At 42.8% G+C, this 19,222-nt stretch overlaps 2 protein-coding genes across 6 annotated transcripts in view; one reads left to right on the top strand and one right to left on the bottom strand.

The window, feature by feature from the left end:
* RHBDL3 (rhomboid like 3) overlaps positions 1 to 11,023 on the top strand; it is a 59,616-nt gene extending 48,593 nt beyond the window's left edge. For all 5 annotated transcript variants that reach the window (XM_088176758.1, XM_014878146.2, XM_088176755.1 and 2 more), the window contains 4 exons: positions 182 to 294; positions 2,374 to 2,474; positions 4,966 to 5,026; positions 5,728 to 11,023. In XM_088176758.1, coding sequence (XP_088032884.1) covers positions 182 to 294; positions 2,374 to 2,474; positions 4,966 to 5,026; positions 5,728 to 5,999 — 547 coding nt within the window. In that variant the 3' untranslated portion in view covers positions 6,000 to 11,023. The remainder of the gene's footprint in view (positions 1 to 181; positions 295 to 2,373; positions 2,475 to 4,965; positions 5,027 to 5,727) is intronic.
* A 1,273-nt stretch (positions 11,024 to 12,296) lies between these two features.
* C20H17orf75 (chromosome 20 C17orf75 homolog) lies at positions 12,297 to 18,623 on the bottom strand. The gene is made up of 10 exons (XM_014878276.2): positions 18,481 to 18,623; positions 18,156 to 18,236; positions 17,431 to 17,556; positions 16,899 to 17,039; positions 16,642 to 16,699; positions 15,854 to 15,973; positions 15,124 to 15,188; positions 14,870 to 15,006; positions 14,235 to 14,338; positions 12,297 to 13,644 (listed from the first exon to the last, which is right to left on the bottom strand). Exons 1-10 carry the CDS (start codon positions 18,606 to 18,608, stop codon positions 13,435 to 13,437), a joined length of 1,170 nt encoding a protein of 389 aa, XP_014733762.1. The 5' UTR covers positions 18,609 to 18,623; the 3' UTR covers positions 12,297 to 13,434.
* Between the last annotated feature and the right edge of the window lie 599 nt (positions 18,624 to 19,222).

Below are 19,222 nucleotides of genomic sequence, written 5' to 3'. Positions count from 1 at the left end.
AGGGAAGAAATGTTGCAACTCTAGGTCTGCTTTTTTCTGGAATCACTCACTGTTTTTCCCAGCATTAGTCTATTTATGTGAATTGGGTGCTATTTGATTTTCTTTCCAAGATATCTGTGTCTCAGTGATAGAGCAAGGAGATGAAGAATTGGAGGACAACTGTTGTTTTTCCTTGCTGCAGGATAGAACACCTTGGGCTCAATGTTGTCCTTCAGCTCTTGGTTGGGGTTCCTCTGGAAATGGTGCATGGAGCTGCGAGGATCAGTTTTGTGTACGTTGCAGGAGTTGTGGCAGGTAGGTGACACCTCTGCATGGATGGAGAAGCAGTGAAAATGATCTGTGCTAGCTTTTGAGTTGGAGAAATGTTTTATGATATTTGGGATTAGGAGAGGAGCATTCACTGATCTTCTGTGCATTGAAATCCTTTAGGGGCTGGACATAGAAAATATGGTACAACTTGACATGTATTTCTATGTAGCCATAGGGTCTGTGTTTAAGAGACCTGCTAAAAATGCACCAACTACCTGTTATTTTAAAACAGCCTTGCTTTAGATGATCTTCCTGAATGTGGAGTCATGCTGGTCCTGTATCAGTTCTTCCTCCATTTGTCCTGTCTATCACGTTTCTACAGCCTTAGTAAGCAAGAAGTATTTGATCATAGGCTGTGAGCAGTGCACAGAAATCTGGAAAATTCATTTCATCATTAAGCCATGGAGTCTGATTGATTTTTAGTTTGTGCTGAATTGCTTTTATTTATGTTTGGATTTTCCAGCAGTTTGGAGGTGATGGAAGTTAGCTGGTAATAGATCAACATCTAACTAAAACAGGAGGAGGGTGTGAAAACAACCAAGAGCTTTACAGTGGAACTCAGACAGCGATTGACTGCCTTAGTTCAAGATTTATAGTGTTTGTTTGGCTTTTTCCAGCCACATAATTATTTTTCTTCCATAATAAGCAGATAAACCCTTTGTAGAATGGGCTGCATTGGGTACTAATAAATCCTGCATTCCAGGAGAGAGACTGTGGAAAGAATAATTGGACTAGGACACAGCACTAGGCATGGTACAAACACCAACAGTATTTAATGCAGAGAAAAGAGTTAGCAGAGCAGCTCCACTGTCTCCTGACTGTTACTTTAACAAGCACTAACAAAAGTGGTGCCCAATTTGCAACTTTCCAGACATAGCTTTTCTACACAGATACACCTACCAAACCACAGGGCTTCACTGATATCTTAGCCAGTTATGAAACATCCTTTATTCTTTGTCATGTGCCAGGAGAGAGGGAAATGGGTATATTCATGCTGAGGCAATATAAAGATAACTCAGCTCCTAAATAATCAGGAACAGACAGTAAAATGTAGTTAGGCCACAACATTTATGGTTCTTTTTCATTTGTCTGGCTTTACTAAGAAGACACATTAAGACTGGAAATTGAGGCATTCAGTGCAGTGTCTGAGGACTTAACTGCAAGTTCTTATTACTCCTTCCTTTATTTCTCATTAACTTTTTCCTTAATGGCAGTGTTTAAGAGCTGAGAAGTCTCAGGCCATACAAGGGAGGAGGGAGCTATCATCAGAACTGGCTGGTGGAAACTCGGCACTTTCTTGACCTGGAATCAGTTGGGCAATTAGCAAAGAAGTTCATTAGATTCTGTACTACCAAAGACTCTCTCAAGATTTGCCAATATATCTTTTTCTCATTCCTACTCATCACAAAGATCTTCATTATCCCTTCCTTGTGACAGCAAATCTGCCTTTCCCTCTATTGCTTAAATTATTCTTAAAGTCAGCAATGAAAGGAGCTTTGAGCAGATCCAAGCCTCCAACTGGGATAAGAAGAAGCAATGTCTATGTTTGACTGTATTGTTTTAGTGGTTCCTTTATGTACTTGACCTGTCATTTTTCTGTCATGTGCCTACTGCCTCCATCAGGTTATTTTTGACTAGTTTTACTCTGAAGTTTTACGGGTAATAGGTTGTGCTTTGATCAGAGGCCTGTGCTAAGTCCCTAGTTCCTTCTGCCTGTGCTAATATTTTTCTTACCAACATGGGAGCTACTTCTATTTTATCTTCAGGTGAGAAACAAACACAGACATTTGTCTGTCTCCTGCTTCCTTGTTCTTTCAATCAGGGAATAAATGCCTTTTTGCAGCACGAGTTTAAAGACTCTGCCTTGCCTGGCAGAGGAATCAATCAGTCCCTGCCTTGACATGACTGAGTTGGCTTCACAAGTCAATCAATTTCCCCCTCCTTCTCTTTCTGTATTCCTGACCTGCAGCAATTAGCACAAGCAGGCCTTAGCAGGGATGTAGAGTAGGAGAGAGTGTGTTTATTTGGTGGGCAATTGTCACAAAACTTTGTTGTTTCCCCCAGGGTCCCTGGCAGTGTCAGTGGCTGACATGAGGGCGCCGGTGGTGGGCTCCTCTGGAGGTGTGTATGCTCTTGTCTCTGCTCACCTGGCCAATATTGTGATGGTGAGTACCAGAGTGACCAGCTGACCTCAGAGTGAGCCATGTCTGGTGGCCCAAAGGGGCTGGAAGTGTGGCCTGACCCAGCTGTTGGTCAGTCAGAGCTTGCCCCAGCTAAGAGTCTTGTCTCAGTGCTGTGGTCCTGGAATGGAAATACTACCCTGCATTTGATGGCTGGCAGTTTGCCAGGACAACCTAAAGATGTTGGTAATCCAAGATTTATCAGTGTTCTCCAGGCTATCAGCTCTCCATGCAAGGGCTGACAAATGTTTGAAAAGCAGACTGGTTCTGCAGAAGTGGCAGACCTGTTTCTGTCTGCATGTGCTCTGTATTTTTAGTGGATTCATGTGCAGAATATTCCTTATCTGCATTTGTAAAACCCAATCTGAATCTGAACCCTGGGTGATCTAGTGATGCATCTTTTGCTGTTTCACCTCATGAAATACTTTACAAAGGTGAGCAAATGCCAGCATTGTCATTCTTCTAAAGCTGGAAACAGGAGTTCATCCCCAGCCATCAGCTAGGGGGTGACAAAGCCCAGCACAGCTGGGGACTCCTCAGATGACACCAGGAAAAAAAAGCTTTGCTGATAGAATATTCATGTGTGGTGGCACATCTGTCCTGTACCAGCAGGTATCAGGTATATCAGAGCAGAATAACCATAAAAATGAGGATAATGCTCCTCCCCTGGGTCTGAATGGGAAGATAATGTGAGGTGGCTGCAATAGAGACAGAAGATCTGTTATATGGGTGCTGGAAGATGTGTGTGTGTGGTGTTGTTGGAGTCAAGCCTGAACTTTCTACTTGTTGCTTGTCTGCAGTAAAGTCAGCAGGCTCCAGCTGTGACCCACAGTGGTGCTGCTCCAGACAGCTTTGTAACAGCTGGAAAGTGAGAGATATCCTGAGCAGAATTGGTCTCCTTCACCCTCTTTAAGCTTTTCAGAGCATGAATGAGCTGAGGTTGTTGTCCAAATTAGACAGCTGAGTGGCTGGCAGAGAGGTTGGGGGTGGAGGAGAGGGGACACCCCTATGGCACAGGGTTTCTGCTGGGAATTGCATCCCTACATGCAGCTCTTTTCAGTGTGATCTGTGTTCCCTGCCACTGTGCCAAGGGAAGCAGTTCCCTTCCTCTGCCTTTCAGTGTGGTAGCACAGACACCGTTTTTTTTAACACCACAATTCACAGGGTTAGAGGGGGACATTGGAGGAAATTTTGGCCTGGTTTAGTGGAAGAGGCTCTTCTAGAGGCATGTGGAGAGTCTTCAGCAGTTACCTTCCCAGACTGCTTAGAACATCACAAACTGATCTGTTCTTTCACTACTCATTGGCCTCTGCCAAATCTATTTACCAACTGCTACCTTAGCATTTTATTTCTCCATTATCCACTGCCTCTCTTCTCATCTGAAATTCTTCTTGCTGCCTTTCCAGTTCTGGTGGAGGGGGTTTTCTGCTTTCCTTTCCCCCCCTTGTCTCTCTGTGCTCACTTGTTATCTAGATGGGATGCTCCTGCACACTGAAAAACGCGCTGGGGGTCTGCTGGCAAAGCTCAGTCTGGCACAGCTGGGGAGGGCAGGGACTGTGGCAGGGGAGGTCTCTGGGATCTTCTATTCCCTCGTGCCTCCTGGTAGCCAAAGGAAATGGAAACATTCCTGCTTGGAAAAATAAATATTATTGGAATTAAATACATAAAATAACCAACAGGAGGAAGCAATAAAGTGTGTCACCCCAAGGAAAAGAGTGAGGGGAGGCATTCAAAGCAGCTGCATGGAAATGAAAAGTGAAGGAGGCAGCACAGTATTAATGAGCATGAGCTCAGAGCTTTCTGACTGGGTTAGGTCTCTCTGTGGAGAGAGAAAATCAGTTACTTATTTTGTGGAGGTTGCATTTTTGCCATCCAAAGTGCCATTAGAGATAGTCTGAAGAGTTTACAAGCATTCTTTTTATTTCTTGAGTATGACAAATATGGAGATTTTCACAAGAAACCTGATTGTCTTGGTATCTCAGTCTGCCTTCAATAGGCAAATTTTCATTTAGTCACATAATAATAATAATAATAATAATAATGATAATAATAATAATAAGTGTTGTCATACGTCTGAGTTTCTCAAAACATTATCTCTTTCCTGCTTTAAAATTATGTGCAAGTGGGAAAGGAGGAATTTTAATATTTCTTCCATGATTTCTGTTTATCATTCAGAGATTTGTATTCCACTATATTGATTAATAACCAAGCATGAAGACAGAGGAGACTAAGTCCAGGCTTTCTTATGGCACTGTTTCCTTGATATGCTTTTTTTGAAGTCTTTATTGCTTCTCTATGCTCTGCCAAAGATCTGAGCTGCAGAATTTCAGGGAGCCTGAGGCACAGAAAGCAGCATTGAAAAAGCACAGTAGGGCTTGCATGCACTGAGAAGTTGCTTGACAAGTGACAGATGTAAATGTAATATCCCTTCAGGATTGTGTGCAGCATTACTTTGTTTTCCTTGTCTCTTTTCCAGAATTGGTCAGGAATGAAGTGCCAATTCAAACTGCTGCGCATGGCTGTTGCCTTGATCTGTAGTAAGTACCATACAATGCTTGGCACATGTGCAGCCAGTCCTGTTTTGTTTGTCCTTGTCATAATAGTTCATGCTGATTCAGAGGGTTTTGACTTTGCAGCAGTTTTGGTAGGAACTTGCAGCTGGACCTTCTGGCAGCAGGAACCACGTTGCTCTCCCATGTAAATTTTGAATTTCAACACAAACATTTGTAAACAAGGATTTGTCGTTAGCCAGCATGTAACTTGTGGTGTTTGTGGAAGAGTGGGACTTAAACATCTTCTCTTTGCAGTCTCAAACAGGCTATGCTTTCATAATGATAATACTTGGGTTTCCTAGAGCATGTCCTGTCTAGGGTGGCAGCAGCATTATACCCACACTGATGAGTTCTCTTCAGCCCTATCCCCAGGGGGACACAATAAGAAAAACTAAACCATGTGTTCATCACAGACAACTGTCTTCAAATTCTAACTCGTTTTTGTTATGGTTTTGGTATGAATTTCAGAAGGTGAGTATTCCCCAACCTATCTACACTCTCACAAACCCAGACCACTTTCCAGTCACTGGAGAGACCTCATGTCTGTGTGCCACAGCCCTGACGTAGCCACAGCTTCCCTGTACTCACCATACAAGCAATTTCTCCTCTCTGTCTCCTCAGGCATGCAGTGGACTTAAGAAGGGATAAAGCTAGACAATTAATTTATTTTTTATTCTTTGTTGCAGTGAGCTTTGAATTCGGAAGAGCTGTGTGGCTGCGATTCCACCCCTCTGCTTATCCCCCATGCCCCCACCCCAGCTTCATGGCTCACCTGGGAGGGGTGATGGTTGGAATCACCCTTGGTGTCATCATCCTGAGGAACTATGAGCAGAGACTGCAAGATCAGACTTTATGGTGGATCTTCCTTTCTATTTATGTCATTTTTGTTTTGTTTGCCATCTTCTGGAATATTTTTGCCTACGGTCTGTTGGATCTAAAGCTACCTCCCCCTCCTTGAAAACATGGGACAGAAAACTGGAGAGCAGAAGTCATCTGTCAGCTGTGTTAAATGAATGAAGATGGAGGATCTATTTTTGTATTTAACTTAGGGAAGGATGATTCTTCTGAACACACGAGTGTGCTGGAGGAGGTGCTTAAAGGTCTCATGAAAGAATAGGCCAATCAGTTTGTTCACAAATCCAGCAGGTTCTGTAACTGGCTGGCCATGCCCTGCAGTTTCTGCCCTGCACCTGGGCACTGACTGCTTGGGTTATAATCATACATCAATATTTTCTATATTTGTATTTTCCAGGTCAGTGCTGGAATTATGGCCAATTGTTCAGTGAATTTCCTCAATGTTACTGAACACTAAAAGGGGAAAAGAGCAGACATTTACTAATTAGAGACTCCAATGGTACAAGGCAGCTTGAATCTGGTTTCTTTGGACACATCTGACTGTTCAGCCATACCAGTGCCACTGTCTAATTACTTGAATGGTTCCTAAGGTATTTTAGCCTATGCTGAAACTTGTCTTGCACAACTTTCAAAGGAATTGGCAGAACTTGATCACACAAAGTGATGGAGACTGGTCTTCAACTACAGGTCAAATGAAATTGCACTATGAACATCGGAAATCTTAGAGTGTTGTGGACACCCAGCCAGAAGTGACTTTCACTGTGCATGTTTCACTTGATTTTAATTAATTATTCCCCCGTCCCCAGCCTGGTGTGGCTAAAGGTGTGGCTGGGTTGTTTGGGTTTTTTTTTGGGGGGAGGGCATTTGAGGGATGAAGAAAAGGAGGGCAAATGTTCATTTGTGATTTTATCAGATGACAATCAGGTGCTGTTTTCTTCTCACTTTTTTTCTGGCCACACTGACCTAACACCTGGTCTGCAGTGAGCTCTTAGCAAGAATCTCAACTCTTCCAGCAGGTTCTTATTAGGAAAATGGGACCATGATCACCTCCAGCAGCCCATGGTGGGAGTTATCCAGTCTTTACAGCCATACAGTCCATTTGGGGCCAAGTCCACTGAAGACAGTGGAGTTAAATCAGTTTCTATGTAGCACTGGTTTCCCAATGAAATGGAGAGGGTGTTATTTGCTACAGTGATCATTGTGAAATGGATAAAACTGGTTTTAGTATGACTTCTAAATTTTGAGGATGCCTCTGCCTGAGGCAATGGATGTTCAGGAGCTCAAGACAACAGTTAGTTGCCTTTTTCTTTAACATTGGTCAAGCCCAGTTCAGGCAATCTGTAAGTGGGCTGTGGCACAGTTCATACAGATGCCTGCACAGACCTAAGGACAACACAGGGACATCTGTAGCACAAGCAGAGCTTACAGGTACTCTTCTCTGTAAGGTGCTTATTTTGCTTGTCACTTTAGAGAGCTGCCAAATTACAGTCCAGGAATGTTGGTGCCCTCCTTTTCTCTGTCCTTTACCCACCTATTCAATGGTCTGGACAAAGCAGCCATAAGAGTCTCTCCAGACAAGCTCCTCTCTTCCTTTTTTCTATTTCCTGCTGGTGCCCAGGCACAGCCACCAGAGTCTTTCACAGCCCATCCCATGGGCACCATAGCACTTGTGTTTGCTCTGTAGAAAAATGTCTCTCTGTTGTGGGCTTTATTATCTCAGCTGTGTTATCGATGCTGCCAGATGATTCCACAGGCTAGTAGCTGCCTGTCCTTCTAGAGGGGACATCCACAAGTGCTTATCAGCTGCCCCCTTCTTTGCCTCTTAAGGAAAATAACTCTGGGTTGAAGGGTGAAGTTTTCTCCCACCAGATGCACTCATAAAACTTCTGTTGGCTCAGAAGGAAGGGAGAGAAAATAAGGGTTTCTGCAGCCTGGAATAAGCCTTACCTGCAAAAGAAAAAAAAAAAATTGTCACCTTTGTGCACAGAAATGGGATTTCTGAGGGCAGTTGCACTTTTGTTGTTCTGCATGGCCAGTACATTGTTCATGGGCCCTCATTGGGGCTCAGAGGAAGGGATAAGGGTCAGAGCTCTGATCATTTTGGGAAAGGGATTGGTTCCCTGAGCCATTTTACCTCTGCAGTTTGGGTCCAGATCCCAGCAGTCACTAGAGTTCTCACAGATTGTTGCAGGTGCTGGCCCAGTGAGTGTCATAGCCACGGATCCCCCTGGGAGCAGGAAGGAGGGTGGGTGGGAGCTAGGACAGTTCTGACATGGTTATCAAGTAAGGAAGACATTCCTTCCCTCACTTATTGCTAAGCCTTTCTCATGACAGATGCCTTGAAAACAGAAGTGACCAGGAATGGGAGTTCTCTTGAAATCTTAGGAAAGCTTTTAAAATTTTGGTAGAAAATTTCAATTGCAGAAAACATCTGATTACTTTGCCTTTCATTTACCTGAGTGCAATGTGCACCAATTGACTTTTAGTTTTGGTTTCTCAGCTGAAAGCTACTTACTGCCCATGAGTTTCTTACCAGTAAAGGTTTCTGTGCCTGCCAGTGTGTGCTCTGAGGTGAAGCAGCAAGATAAAAGTTCAAGAGCCACCAGTTTCTTGATCAGTTTGATCATGGCCAAAATGTCTTTATTCAGCTCAGGAGTGGGAGGGAGCTGAACAGAGTAATGCAGACAGCCTTTGTTGGTCCTTTTTCCATAGATGAGTGTAGTTTACATGAACTGGTAGAAAACAGCTCTGAAGTTGATCTTATGACTTGTTCTTTTAAACTGTTGTTCATCTTTCTGACTTCATTCCTGTGTCCCTGTACTCTGCCTGAGCAAGTCTACAAACAACCTTGGGGATCAGAAAGGCCAGACTTTAAGACAGTGTTAGATTTATTGTAGGTGAAGGAATGAAGCCCTCTCACATTCCTGTTCATCAGAGCCTAAATCTCCCCCCATACATGGAGAAGTTTGTTCACAGAGCCTGTTGTCTGCTAAGAATCAATCACCTCATGGAGCCAGAAGCAGCACAAAGTGCTTAAGCTTTTAAATTAATTTTTTAATCATTAAAATTGCAGTGTGAAAACTTGCTATGTTTTTACAGAGTGAATGAATTCCAGTTATGTTATTTTCTAACACACCCAGGAGTGCCACAGTGCCACAGTGCTGCAGCACCACAGAACTAACAGCAACCAGGCTTTTCTGTTACCTCCAGATGTCCTTGAAGCTGCTGGCTCATGTTGGAGATGTAATACTCTCCATCCTGCTCATTTGTGGTTCCAACCTGTCACAGTCAGCAGCGTGCTCCTGAAGGAGCATCCACGGAGGGACCGGTTTCAGTGATTTATTGTGGTTGTATTTCAACTAGGATTTTCCATCAGTCAGATAAAACATGAATCTATTGAACCTTACAACTGTGCAGTGCTGGAGCAGGAGGCAAGGACTGTCACCAATGTACAGGTTTGAACAGAGCACCTGGGAGCAAGTTACATAACGCTGTGTCCTTGAGTGAGGACACAACACCTGGGGGAGAAAAGCAAAGAAGCAGCGGTTTGTGTGGTGGATTTCCCTTGCGGTGAGTTCATTGCAGCAGAGCTCCGTGAGGATGAGGAGCAGTGCGGCAGGCGGCGCTGGATGCGGAGCTGCCAGGGACACCTGCCGGCCGCAGGCGGGACGAGAGGACAACCAGGCAGATCAAAGTCCACGGGGACCGCTAATGGCACCTTTTATTCCTAGATGCTTGAAGACAGGTAAAAATTAGTTTTACACACAGATAGGAGAACCGAGAGAGTTGTCGTGCAGTGGTGGGAGAGGAGGTTTGTGGAAACAATCTCTGAGTGAAGTGTAGCAGTCATAAAAATGCTGATGAATTTACTTTTGCTGAGTTTGTGAGACAACATATTGTGTCACTGTTTCCCTGTCAGTTGATGAGGAATCTTAGCACTTACGTGGCATGTTGTGCTTTTTCACTGTTTGCTCCTTTAGCAGTGGGAAGTATGTTATCAACAGGGAAGGGAGAAACTAGAGAAATTGTTGCTAGAAATAAAGCTCAGGGATTCTGTATCCCAACACCTTTGCTGCTTCTGGTGGATTATACTGCCCATGTGTTTTAGATCAGATTGGGCCCTTTCAGTCTGAACTGGGCTATGGAGGATGGAATCTGACGTGTTCAGAGCTGGTACTGACAGCAGCTGACTGCTGACCTTGTAAGGCAGCTGCTGTTCTCTGCCAATATTTAGTCTCACAGGATGGTGGGTGGGACTTTCACACATCCTTCAGTGAGTAAAGAGCTCAGTCTATTCACAAAGATTCAAGCTCAGCCCGATTGCTTTGGAACACCCATCCACTGGCTTTGCCCGAAGTGGAGCTGGAGAATGGGCACATGGCAGGTCAGCACCAGCCACCTCTGGGGACAAGCTGGGGACAAGAGAGCCCAGGCCAGCACCTCTGAGTATTGATGCTCCCCTGCTCCTCTTACAGTGGTGGCTGCTCTGCAGTGCTTTGTGTGGTAGAACTCAAAGATTCCTTCTCTAAACACTGATACCAAGAGCTGGTTATAAAGGAGTGCAGTGCATTTTGCAGCTCTGTAAAAAAGAATCACACCCAAGACAGAAACCAAGCTTATTTAAAGGCAAATGTATTTTAATGTCACCATTAATCATTGGCTTTTAATTGGAAAAAGCTTTCTAATATGCCTGTAGGAGTACAGAAAAATCTATGTTTCAGGGTACTTTACAACAGAGCACAAAATATTCCCCATTATTTGAGTAGCTAAAGTACCTTATTTTCAGCAAGCTTGATAGACACGTTGTCACTGACTCCCTCCTGACTCCCACAGTGTCTGTTCAGTTTGCAAATAAAGCCAGATTTATACAGCTTTTCTTTTGCTTACACTACTAATGATAACAACACATCCAAGTGTTAAACACAAAGCACTAAACTACGTAATTTTCTGCCTTAAAATACTGAACAAATGGTACTTTCCCTGTGAAGGGCTAGTAAAACAAAATGATATTTGCAAGGTAAGATGCTATTGTATGTTTCCAAATATTTTTGTATTGTGTACATTCTGTATATTTTTGTTGTGACAATATTATTTGAGCGCAGAATCCATTAAATTTTTTTTGTGGGTTTTTTTGTTTGTTTTCTGTTTCCTTTTTTTTTGCTTTTTAGTAAAAGTGAATTGTTCTATATCACATACCAAAAAACAAACCAAGAAAGAACTTCCAAGTACAGTTTTGTACATTTGTCTACCGTTAACATGGTATTTAGCAAAAGAGCCCTTGGTTTGGAGCTCTGCCATGTAATCTTCTAATAATGACATTGGTAACTCATTTTTATGTCTGTCTAACAGATAAAGGAGAGAGTGAACTGCAGCTTAATTTCTCCACAAGATCTAATGAGGATGCAGAACTGGCTTGGAACTTGTATGGAAATTCAGGTGTTGTCCCACCTTTTGGCAGCTGTCCCTTCATTGCAGTGACCTCGGAACTGCAGGAAAGTTGATGATATTTAAGAAATTTTTTTTTTACATTTGAGTGAATTTTTTACTGGGAGGAGGGTTGTGCTTTTTTAACATCAAGCTCTACTGAATGTTTTCAAATCTGAGAGCCAGCACTCATCTCTTGAATCAAGAATGGAAACAACATATCCAGAAAGTTTGCAGTAAACCCCCAACTGATTGAAATAAAAATCCTTCTGCCAGTGTGGAAGGGGGAGGCTTATTTTGAAAAATAAGCTGGTTTTGTTGGGAAACACTGGGTTAAAATATAATTTATAGGAATGAAGCTCTATGTAGGAGCAGTTCCTGTCAGATGTGCTACTCCTAAGAGAGGCAGATCACTGCTACCATGTGTGAGACTCAGCTCTTGCTGTCAGTTCTCTGCACTGAACTAAACTTTCCAAGACACTCAAATCTCTCAATTCATTAGCTGAGGACTTGCAGCATGAAGGTAAGGTGCATTTTGTCAGCTTTTGTCAATTAAGACAAGAAAGTATTTCAGCCTACTAGCACCATACATTTTCTTGCTACCTGTTCTTCACATCCAACTTATTTTTTTAAGCACTGACCTCACTCTTGTGTCCTGATCAGCCAAAAAACTCAGCAATCACTGCTCCAACTTTGTTAGAAATGTACAGGAGCAACAAAGGTGACATGTTTTATTGAGTGCTGCTGCTGTACTCACTCATGAAGGAAAACACTTGTTTGTTCTCAGAGCTACTATAAATGACTGAATGACGGGTTTGTTTTCTTTCACACTGCTTTTCTTCTCTGACCTGCCCAAATACATTATATGTTACCTTGGCTGTTAATGCCACACTTGCAGCTCCTCTGCATTGAGGGATAAAGGGTTTTGAACAGAGACAACATGGACCACACTCATTGACAATTTATAGGCAGACTATTGAGGATTTCAAGGTGTTTTATTGTCAACCTTATTATAGGTTCAACATAGTGGTGTCACAGAAAAGCAGCAACTCCTGCCCTCACAGTACAGAGCACCAGCACAAGTCACACTGAATCACATTAGTTACAGGCACTGTTGCAGGAGGAGTTCAAACACCCTCTGCTCCAAAGGGAACCAACAGGGAATTCTGCTTGTATCAGCTTTGCAGAAATTGCCCTCTTTATGAGGTTACTCAGAGACTCCATGAGTTTTTTTTCCAGCTGTAGCCATAGATTTCGTTCAGGTATTCTGCTGCCTGTGTCCCATGATGTGGGTAAGAATCCATTGCTGATACAGCGAAATGTTTTAAAGTCTGACTAATTAATTTGGGAAGTTAATTTACTTCAAATTCTGAAGAAGCCTTAATATTAAATGTGGGAACATTGTAGTTTCTTCGTGATTGAAAAATACAGGATTATTTAGAGTTATGCAAAACCGTAATATAAGAATGTACAAGGAAGGGCTTGATCACATCTCAGACTAAGGAAGAAGGGGATACATCAAATAGCCTGGGAATTTCAGATAGCAGTTGTGTGTGTATGCACACACACAGGCACATACAAACTGATCACTGCAATGGTTCAGGCAGCTCTGTTCATACCAATTACCAACTTGTGGATCCAGTGGCAGCAGAACAAACTGGCAGTTTGAAAGCAGAAACCAGCTACAGACTCAGTACCTAGGTTCTCTTATCTAAACTATAACAATTCATTATTTGGATCTATCCAGATGTTTGTACTTCTTTATTAAAATGAAGTAGCCAGATCTAAATGATTTTAAATATATTTAAAATATTTAAAAGAGTGAAATTATTGCCAAGTAAGGGATTTGGGTTTGGTTTTGCAATGACTGTAAAAATCAAATGTCATGATATCCTCAGAACAGGGGCAAGTCAAGTTGGAGAATCTGAAAACTCTGCAGGAGTTTGTATTATCTGATAGTTACACATTAAAAAGCTCATAGTGCTTTGTTTAAAAACAAGAAAAGGCAGGTGAAACTGCAACTAAAGTTTGACTTGGGCAATACTTTTAAATATAAATTAAAAATCCTGCAGTAGCTGCACAGAAGAAATAAATGATTTATACATAACATAATTTTAAGCCACTAGTGTTTCTCTCATGAATTCCTCCAGGACAGTCACTACATTCCTGGCTTCTGGCATTTCTGCATGTTCCACTTTCACAATCTTCAGCAGGATGTCTCCACTGCCACAGTTCTTTAGGAACAGGTAGCACTTGAACAAGGCATAGTGGTTCATTTCAGCCTGGCGGATAAACCTCTTCAGGTTGTTAATGTCCTGGATAGCCTGGGGAAAGAGCAACAGAGCATTTTCTTATCCTCCTACATGGAATGAAAACAAGGTATCGTGGAAAATAAAGGATAAATACAAAATAGACATTTGTATTACTACTTAAGTGAAATATAAAAATTGAATACTGTCTTGGATGCATATTACAGCTTATACTATAATGATGCAAAATGAGTGGACAAAATGTGATGTCCAACTTGTAGCAAAAATTCTATGATGGCAGCTCACTTAAGAAGTGTTAGCTACTGAACCAGTGTTACCAGCTGCATGACACTGTGTGTGCAAGACTCAGATTAACAGTATTTGAAGAAAACAACAGCAACCAAGAAGGTGGGCCTTACTTTAAATTTGAGAAATCACCTTTGGAGCATTCACTGAAGAAACTTTCACACTACTTTACAGCTGTTCTTGTCGACTACAGTAAGCCAGCCTTCAAATTAAGCTTCAGAGTTAACCAGTTAATGACATATAGATAACATAATAACCAAAAACTTTTATTCACTGCAAAATAATATTTTGCATATAGTATTTGCTCCCTCAGTAACCCCAGTATCTTCTTCAAGTTTTTAACATATATGAACAGGTACCTTCAATTTAAAGTTTTCCAAAATCTGCCGGAAGAGAAATGGATTTCCACCTTCAGCACCATTCATGAAAGCTTGCATCCAGTCCTCACAGAATCTGTTGCTTCCTGTTAAATGTTCAGGAACACAGAGAAGGGATGAGAAAATGCAAATGAGCTCAACATAAATATATGGCTGCATTCACCTGGTTTACTCACTCTCACATAACAAGTGGTAGTAATATGCCTGAGCCAGGAAATTAATCTTAAGGAAAAACAATACACATGGAAAAGAAAAGCAAAGACAGCTACAGTGATTATGCAAGACTGTGTTCTGATTGCTGAATCTTTTTTCCTAACATTTGTCAAAACCACAACAGGAAAAAAAAGTTTTGCAGATTGCCTGAATTGTACAAGTCATACTTTCATGGTCCACAAACTAAATGCACTGTGGATTTTATTACCAAGCATTTTCAACCCAGAGTTCCAGTGTGTCTGGTGTAACAAACTACTCTGGTACCTCATAGGAAAACAGAACCCAAACTTTCTGGGTGGGAGCCTGTGACCTTCTGAATATCCTCCACTGCCTGTAATGTCACAGCTCTCAGCAGCTGATGGATCTAAGGGAGCAACATGAAGTGTTCTCAGCTGTAATCTCACCTGCATTATGCAGCTGGGGCTGAGGTCCACTACAGTCTATAACCATGTTCTTGTGCTGTTCCTCTGTCATGGCAATGCACAGCGAGGTCATTGTGCCTTCCTGGACAAGTCCTTGGAGGCTGGCAGCTGCCAGGAACCTGACACAGAAAGTTCTTGTCAAGTGTTTGCTCTTTTACAACTCCTAGACACCAAGGTGACTGTCAGACACAGTAGCCAAGTTACTCAAAGGTTCCTTGGGCTCAAAGTATCTTTACCTGCTGATGTCCTTTTCTGTTCTTTCATCTGCATTTTTGACTTCTACAGGAGTGTAACTCAGAGCCTTAAAAAAAGAAACAAAAATTAAAGAAAAAAAGGAAAAGCTGGATGCAGCTTTGCAACTTCAGTATTCCTTTTGTTGCTATATTGCAGTTCTGAGCAATAAATACATAATGTGGTACTTTAAAAATTGTTCTTATCAAAGCAGTACTATGTATTATTGCCATTGCAGCTGGTTCTGCACTCAGATGAAATTCAGCACTTATACTCTGTTAGCTATTCCATCCAGAACCTCCTCAAACTCAGGGACTAGAGCTAGGATTACTCTCTTTCCTGTTTCCAGTGAATTACAAAAGGCACATATACAATATATAACAGCCCTTTTCATTCAGACAAATTATGGCATGGACAGCCAGTTCATGATACTTCTGATTTTCTTACTCTCATTTCAGCGTGGACACCATTAGGTAACTTTTTTTTTAAGTGACAGAAGAAATTGTTACATGCTTTTTTAGCAATAAGCAGGGGAAAAGTATTTGCTCTGAATTAAAAAAAAAAAAAGAAAAAAATACACCAAAAAAAACACAAAAAAAAAAAAAAGAAAAAAGAAAAAACGGTTTTTCATTTCCTCCTGCTGAGAAAGCAAATACAAGAAACATTTTAACCATACTGGAGTCACTGAGATGCCTTCTGGAGGCTTTTTAGCTACCCAATTTTAAATGCACTTACAGCGTGCAGCAGAGAGGCAAGTTTGTCCTGGAAAAGCTGCACTACCCTCTGGATAGGGCAGATGGCATCCTCAAACCAGCTCCTCAGGTAGGGGCTAACACAGGCCTCCAAGTTCTTTTGCTGTAACACATTGAAACATTAAAACTTTTATTACAAATCCGATTTCTACACCAATAGAAGCCTGTTAATAATCTACCCAACCTAAGATAATTGGATGTTGAAACCTTCTTAATCTCAAACCACAGCGAACTAAAATAATGAGTTTGACATTTAAAGCCTCGCTTTATCAGCAATGAAAGGCCTTGCATTTTAAGGAACAGCCAGAATTGTAATATTATGGTATATATTGAATGAAGACCAGCAGATGGGATGACACAGAGACTTAAAATGCAGAACTTCCACTAGAAAAATGTGACAAGAAACCCACGAATGTCCTTTCTTAACATTCAGAACTGGTAAGTATCAAGGTGGACATCGCTAAGTTCCTTGTAGGCCACTGCCTTTTATTGATTATTCTTCTCTCCAAATTTAACTGTAAGTGACCTTAAAGAAATAAATGACTGACACAAAAAGGTCCCTCCTTTCTTTTTTTCATTTTGACTTGTGTGGCTGATAGCACCTTAGACATTCATTGTACTACAGTGAGTCAAGCATCTCTCCCAGTGTTTCATACTTGTACTTGAAACACCTATTTTGTCTCTATAGATTAGATCTCACAGTGGGTTTTAGCAATTAATCTGCATAAATACTAATTTTCAACTTAAAAAAAAAATAAAGTTAGGCTTTACCTCCAAATCAAGGTTTATCTTCAGATTTTGAATGTATTTGTCCAGCTCAAGTCTGAAAGTATTTTCTTAAGGAAAATAAGATGCATCAGTTAAAACCTACATTTTTTCCTTTCAGTATATGGCTGTTACTGACATTTTCAGTTACTGGAAGGTGTGCACAAATGGGCTGATTTCAAGTAAGAACAGACAAAATGACAAGATAGTTTTTACATCATCTCCCTCTCCATACAGATAAAGAAAGTTAAAGGTAAGGATATAGTTCCAGGCCTTTCTCTGAGCCACCTAAGAAACACACCACATATTCTGGAGCATTGATGTCTGATTCCAGTGTTGCCATTTCGAGAAGACTTTCTTGTTGGAAACGACAGTAGTAACAACCAACTTTACCTTCTGGTATGCTATGAGAAAAGAAAAAGAAATTTACTTTCTTCCAGATACATCACAATAAATAAGTGCAAAAAGCATACACGATTTCTGAGGTAATTTTAACGACTAGCACTGGTGGCTCCTATGGCCGTGGTAGGTGCAGCTCTTAGACCTTCTCTTTTTTCTTGTGTGTGATCAGAGTAGTTTAAAAGGAGATAATTATAAACATCTGTAGTATTTTTAAAGTGTTCAAACAGCAAATTATTTAAAACAATATTTTTCTCAAAGTTACCTAAAAAAGGAAAGTGCCATTGTGTACGGCTGTTACTGACAGCAGCAACAGACTGAGAACATAGAGTCAGGATTAAACCTAAGTGCAGCAGCAGGCAAGCAAGATATGCCAATGTAATTTCAAAAATTTACCTCAGTCCCACTGATGCTACATTGCCCATTCCTTCAAACAGCGCTCCTTTAGTAAGACGCTTAGCAATGAAACTGCGCAGCTCCGTCTCTGCTTCAGCTGGCAAGTTGGTGTCCAGCAAGGAGAGGCTTTAAAAACCAGAAGAAAGCGTTACCAAAAGGCAAATGTTACCGTTTTGTGTCTCTCAGCATGTGCAGAAAGTGCCTCTAGAGGGAGGTCCCTGCGATCTCTGGTGAGAGCTAAGGCAGCTCTGTGACTTTTGGCCCATCAGGAGCAGTCAGTGGTTTGCCCACTCACCAGGAGTCTGGAGATGTGGTGTCAGCTCATGCTGACCTTCCCGGCTACGGACAAGACACTGCTCTCTTTGTTCCAATTGTAATACAGAGCTTATGGAAAGATGTCTCCATTGAAAATTAGTTTTTGTTGTATGCTACCTACATGAAAAATTAAGTCAATACAGCAGTATCAAGTACTAGTAGAAAAAAATAAAGAGAGTTCAAAGTCAAGGATGATAGTTTCTGTTTAATACATTACTTGAGCTCTGTATGTGTCTATTCCCAGGTACTCCAGAAGAAGAGCCATGGGGACTGCAGAATGCTTTCACGGGGGTTGTGTTTTGAAAGGACTTTACAGGACCTAACATCTAATGATCTGACAGCTATACGGCAAAGACCTCAAATCGCGGGGGGTATTTCCGTGACCGTGCCGCTCTGCAGCTGGGCTTTACCTGAAGTCTTCGGTGGAAGGTGTGTGTGCCACAGCGCCGCCGGCACTGCCATCCCCGCCGGCGGCTCCCTGCTGCGCGGACCTGGAACCCAAGCGATGCCCGGAGTGAGTTCACAGCCGTGCCACGCAACAGGGAACAGGGGCTGCAGCAGGGAAAAGACACGGCTCGAGGGCGAGTAAAAGCAGGAGCAGGGAATCGGTGCATCATGGGAGGGAAAGAATCTCACTGGGGAGAGAGAGGAGGAATAAAAATAAAGGGAATTCAGGGAGCTGGGAACGGCCAAGGCCTGGGCACGGCCTGCCCGCGGGGAAACCCGGCGCCTCACCTGCGGTAGCCATAGAGGCCGTGGTAGGTGCAGCCGTGCCGCTCCGGCCGCCGCTCCTCGCCCGCGCCGCCGCCCTCCTCGCTGCTCTCCGGCTCCCGCTCGTCGCCGTCCGGCAGCGCCGGCAGCATCGCGGCCCTGGCCCCGCCTGTGCCGCGGGGAGCCCCCGGGCCGCGCTGCCGCCCCGCCCCGCCCGGCCGGGTGTGCCGTGAGCCTGCCCTGCGGCCCGGCGCCGGGAGGAGCCTTCGCAGCGCGCGGGCCGTGTGTCCTCACCCCACCGAGGGCGGTACCGAGCCGTGCTGGAGCGGCTCCGGCTGCTGCAGCTCCTCCGTACGTGTAATGCACAGGAAAATGCAAGACAGGCGCCGCAGTGCCTCTGTCAGTACAAGTAATCTTTCAAAAGCCGGTCACTGACTTAACGGCAGGACCTGCTCAAATCATATCTTAGAATCATAGAATGGTTTGGATTGGAAGGGCATTTGGCAGGATTAGACATGCTGTCTGCTTTTAAAATGTTCTGCTTCTGAAATACTCTTTCCTTGTTAAAACAGCACATTTGTTAACTCGGCCTTGTGGCTACCGGGTATTTACAGAATCACAATCACAGAATCATTGGGGTTGGAAGAGACCTCTGGAGATCATCCAGTCCAATTCTCCTGCCAAAGCAGGGTCACCTGGAGCAGGTGACACAGGAACACATCAAGGTGGGTTTGGAATGTCTCAGAGAAGGAAACTCCACAGTCTC

The sequence above is a fragment of the Sturnus vulgaris genome, chromosome 20, assembly GCF_052056855.1.
Source record: "Sturnus vulgaris isolate bStuVul1 chromosome 20, bStuVul1.hap1, whole genome shotgun sequence".
NCBI lineage: Eukaryota > Metazoa > Chordata > Aves > Passeriformes > Sturnidae > Sturnus > Sturnus vulgaris.
Note: the sequence above shows the minus strand (reverse complement) of the source record. Positions and strands in the feature narration are given on the sequence as shown.

Coding starts and splice junctions, on each gene's coding strand:
- C20H17orf75 (XM_014878276.2), bottom strand. CDS start 18,608: ATGCTGCCGGCGCTGCCGGACGGCGACGAGCGGGAGCCGGAGAGCAGC. Junction 17,040..17,430: donor GTAGCATCAGTGGGACTGAG/GTAAATTTTTGA, acceptor CTTTTCTCATAG/CATACCAGAAGGTAAAGTTG. Junction 16,700..16,898: donor TCAGAGAAAGGCCTGGAACT/ATATCCTTACCT, acceptor TTAAGAAAATAC/TTTCAGACTTGAGCTGGACA.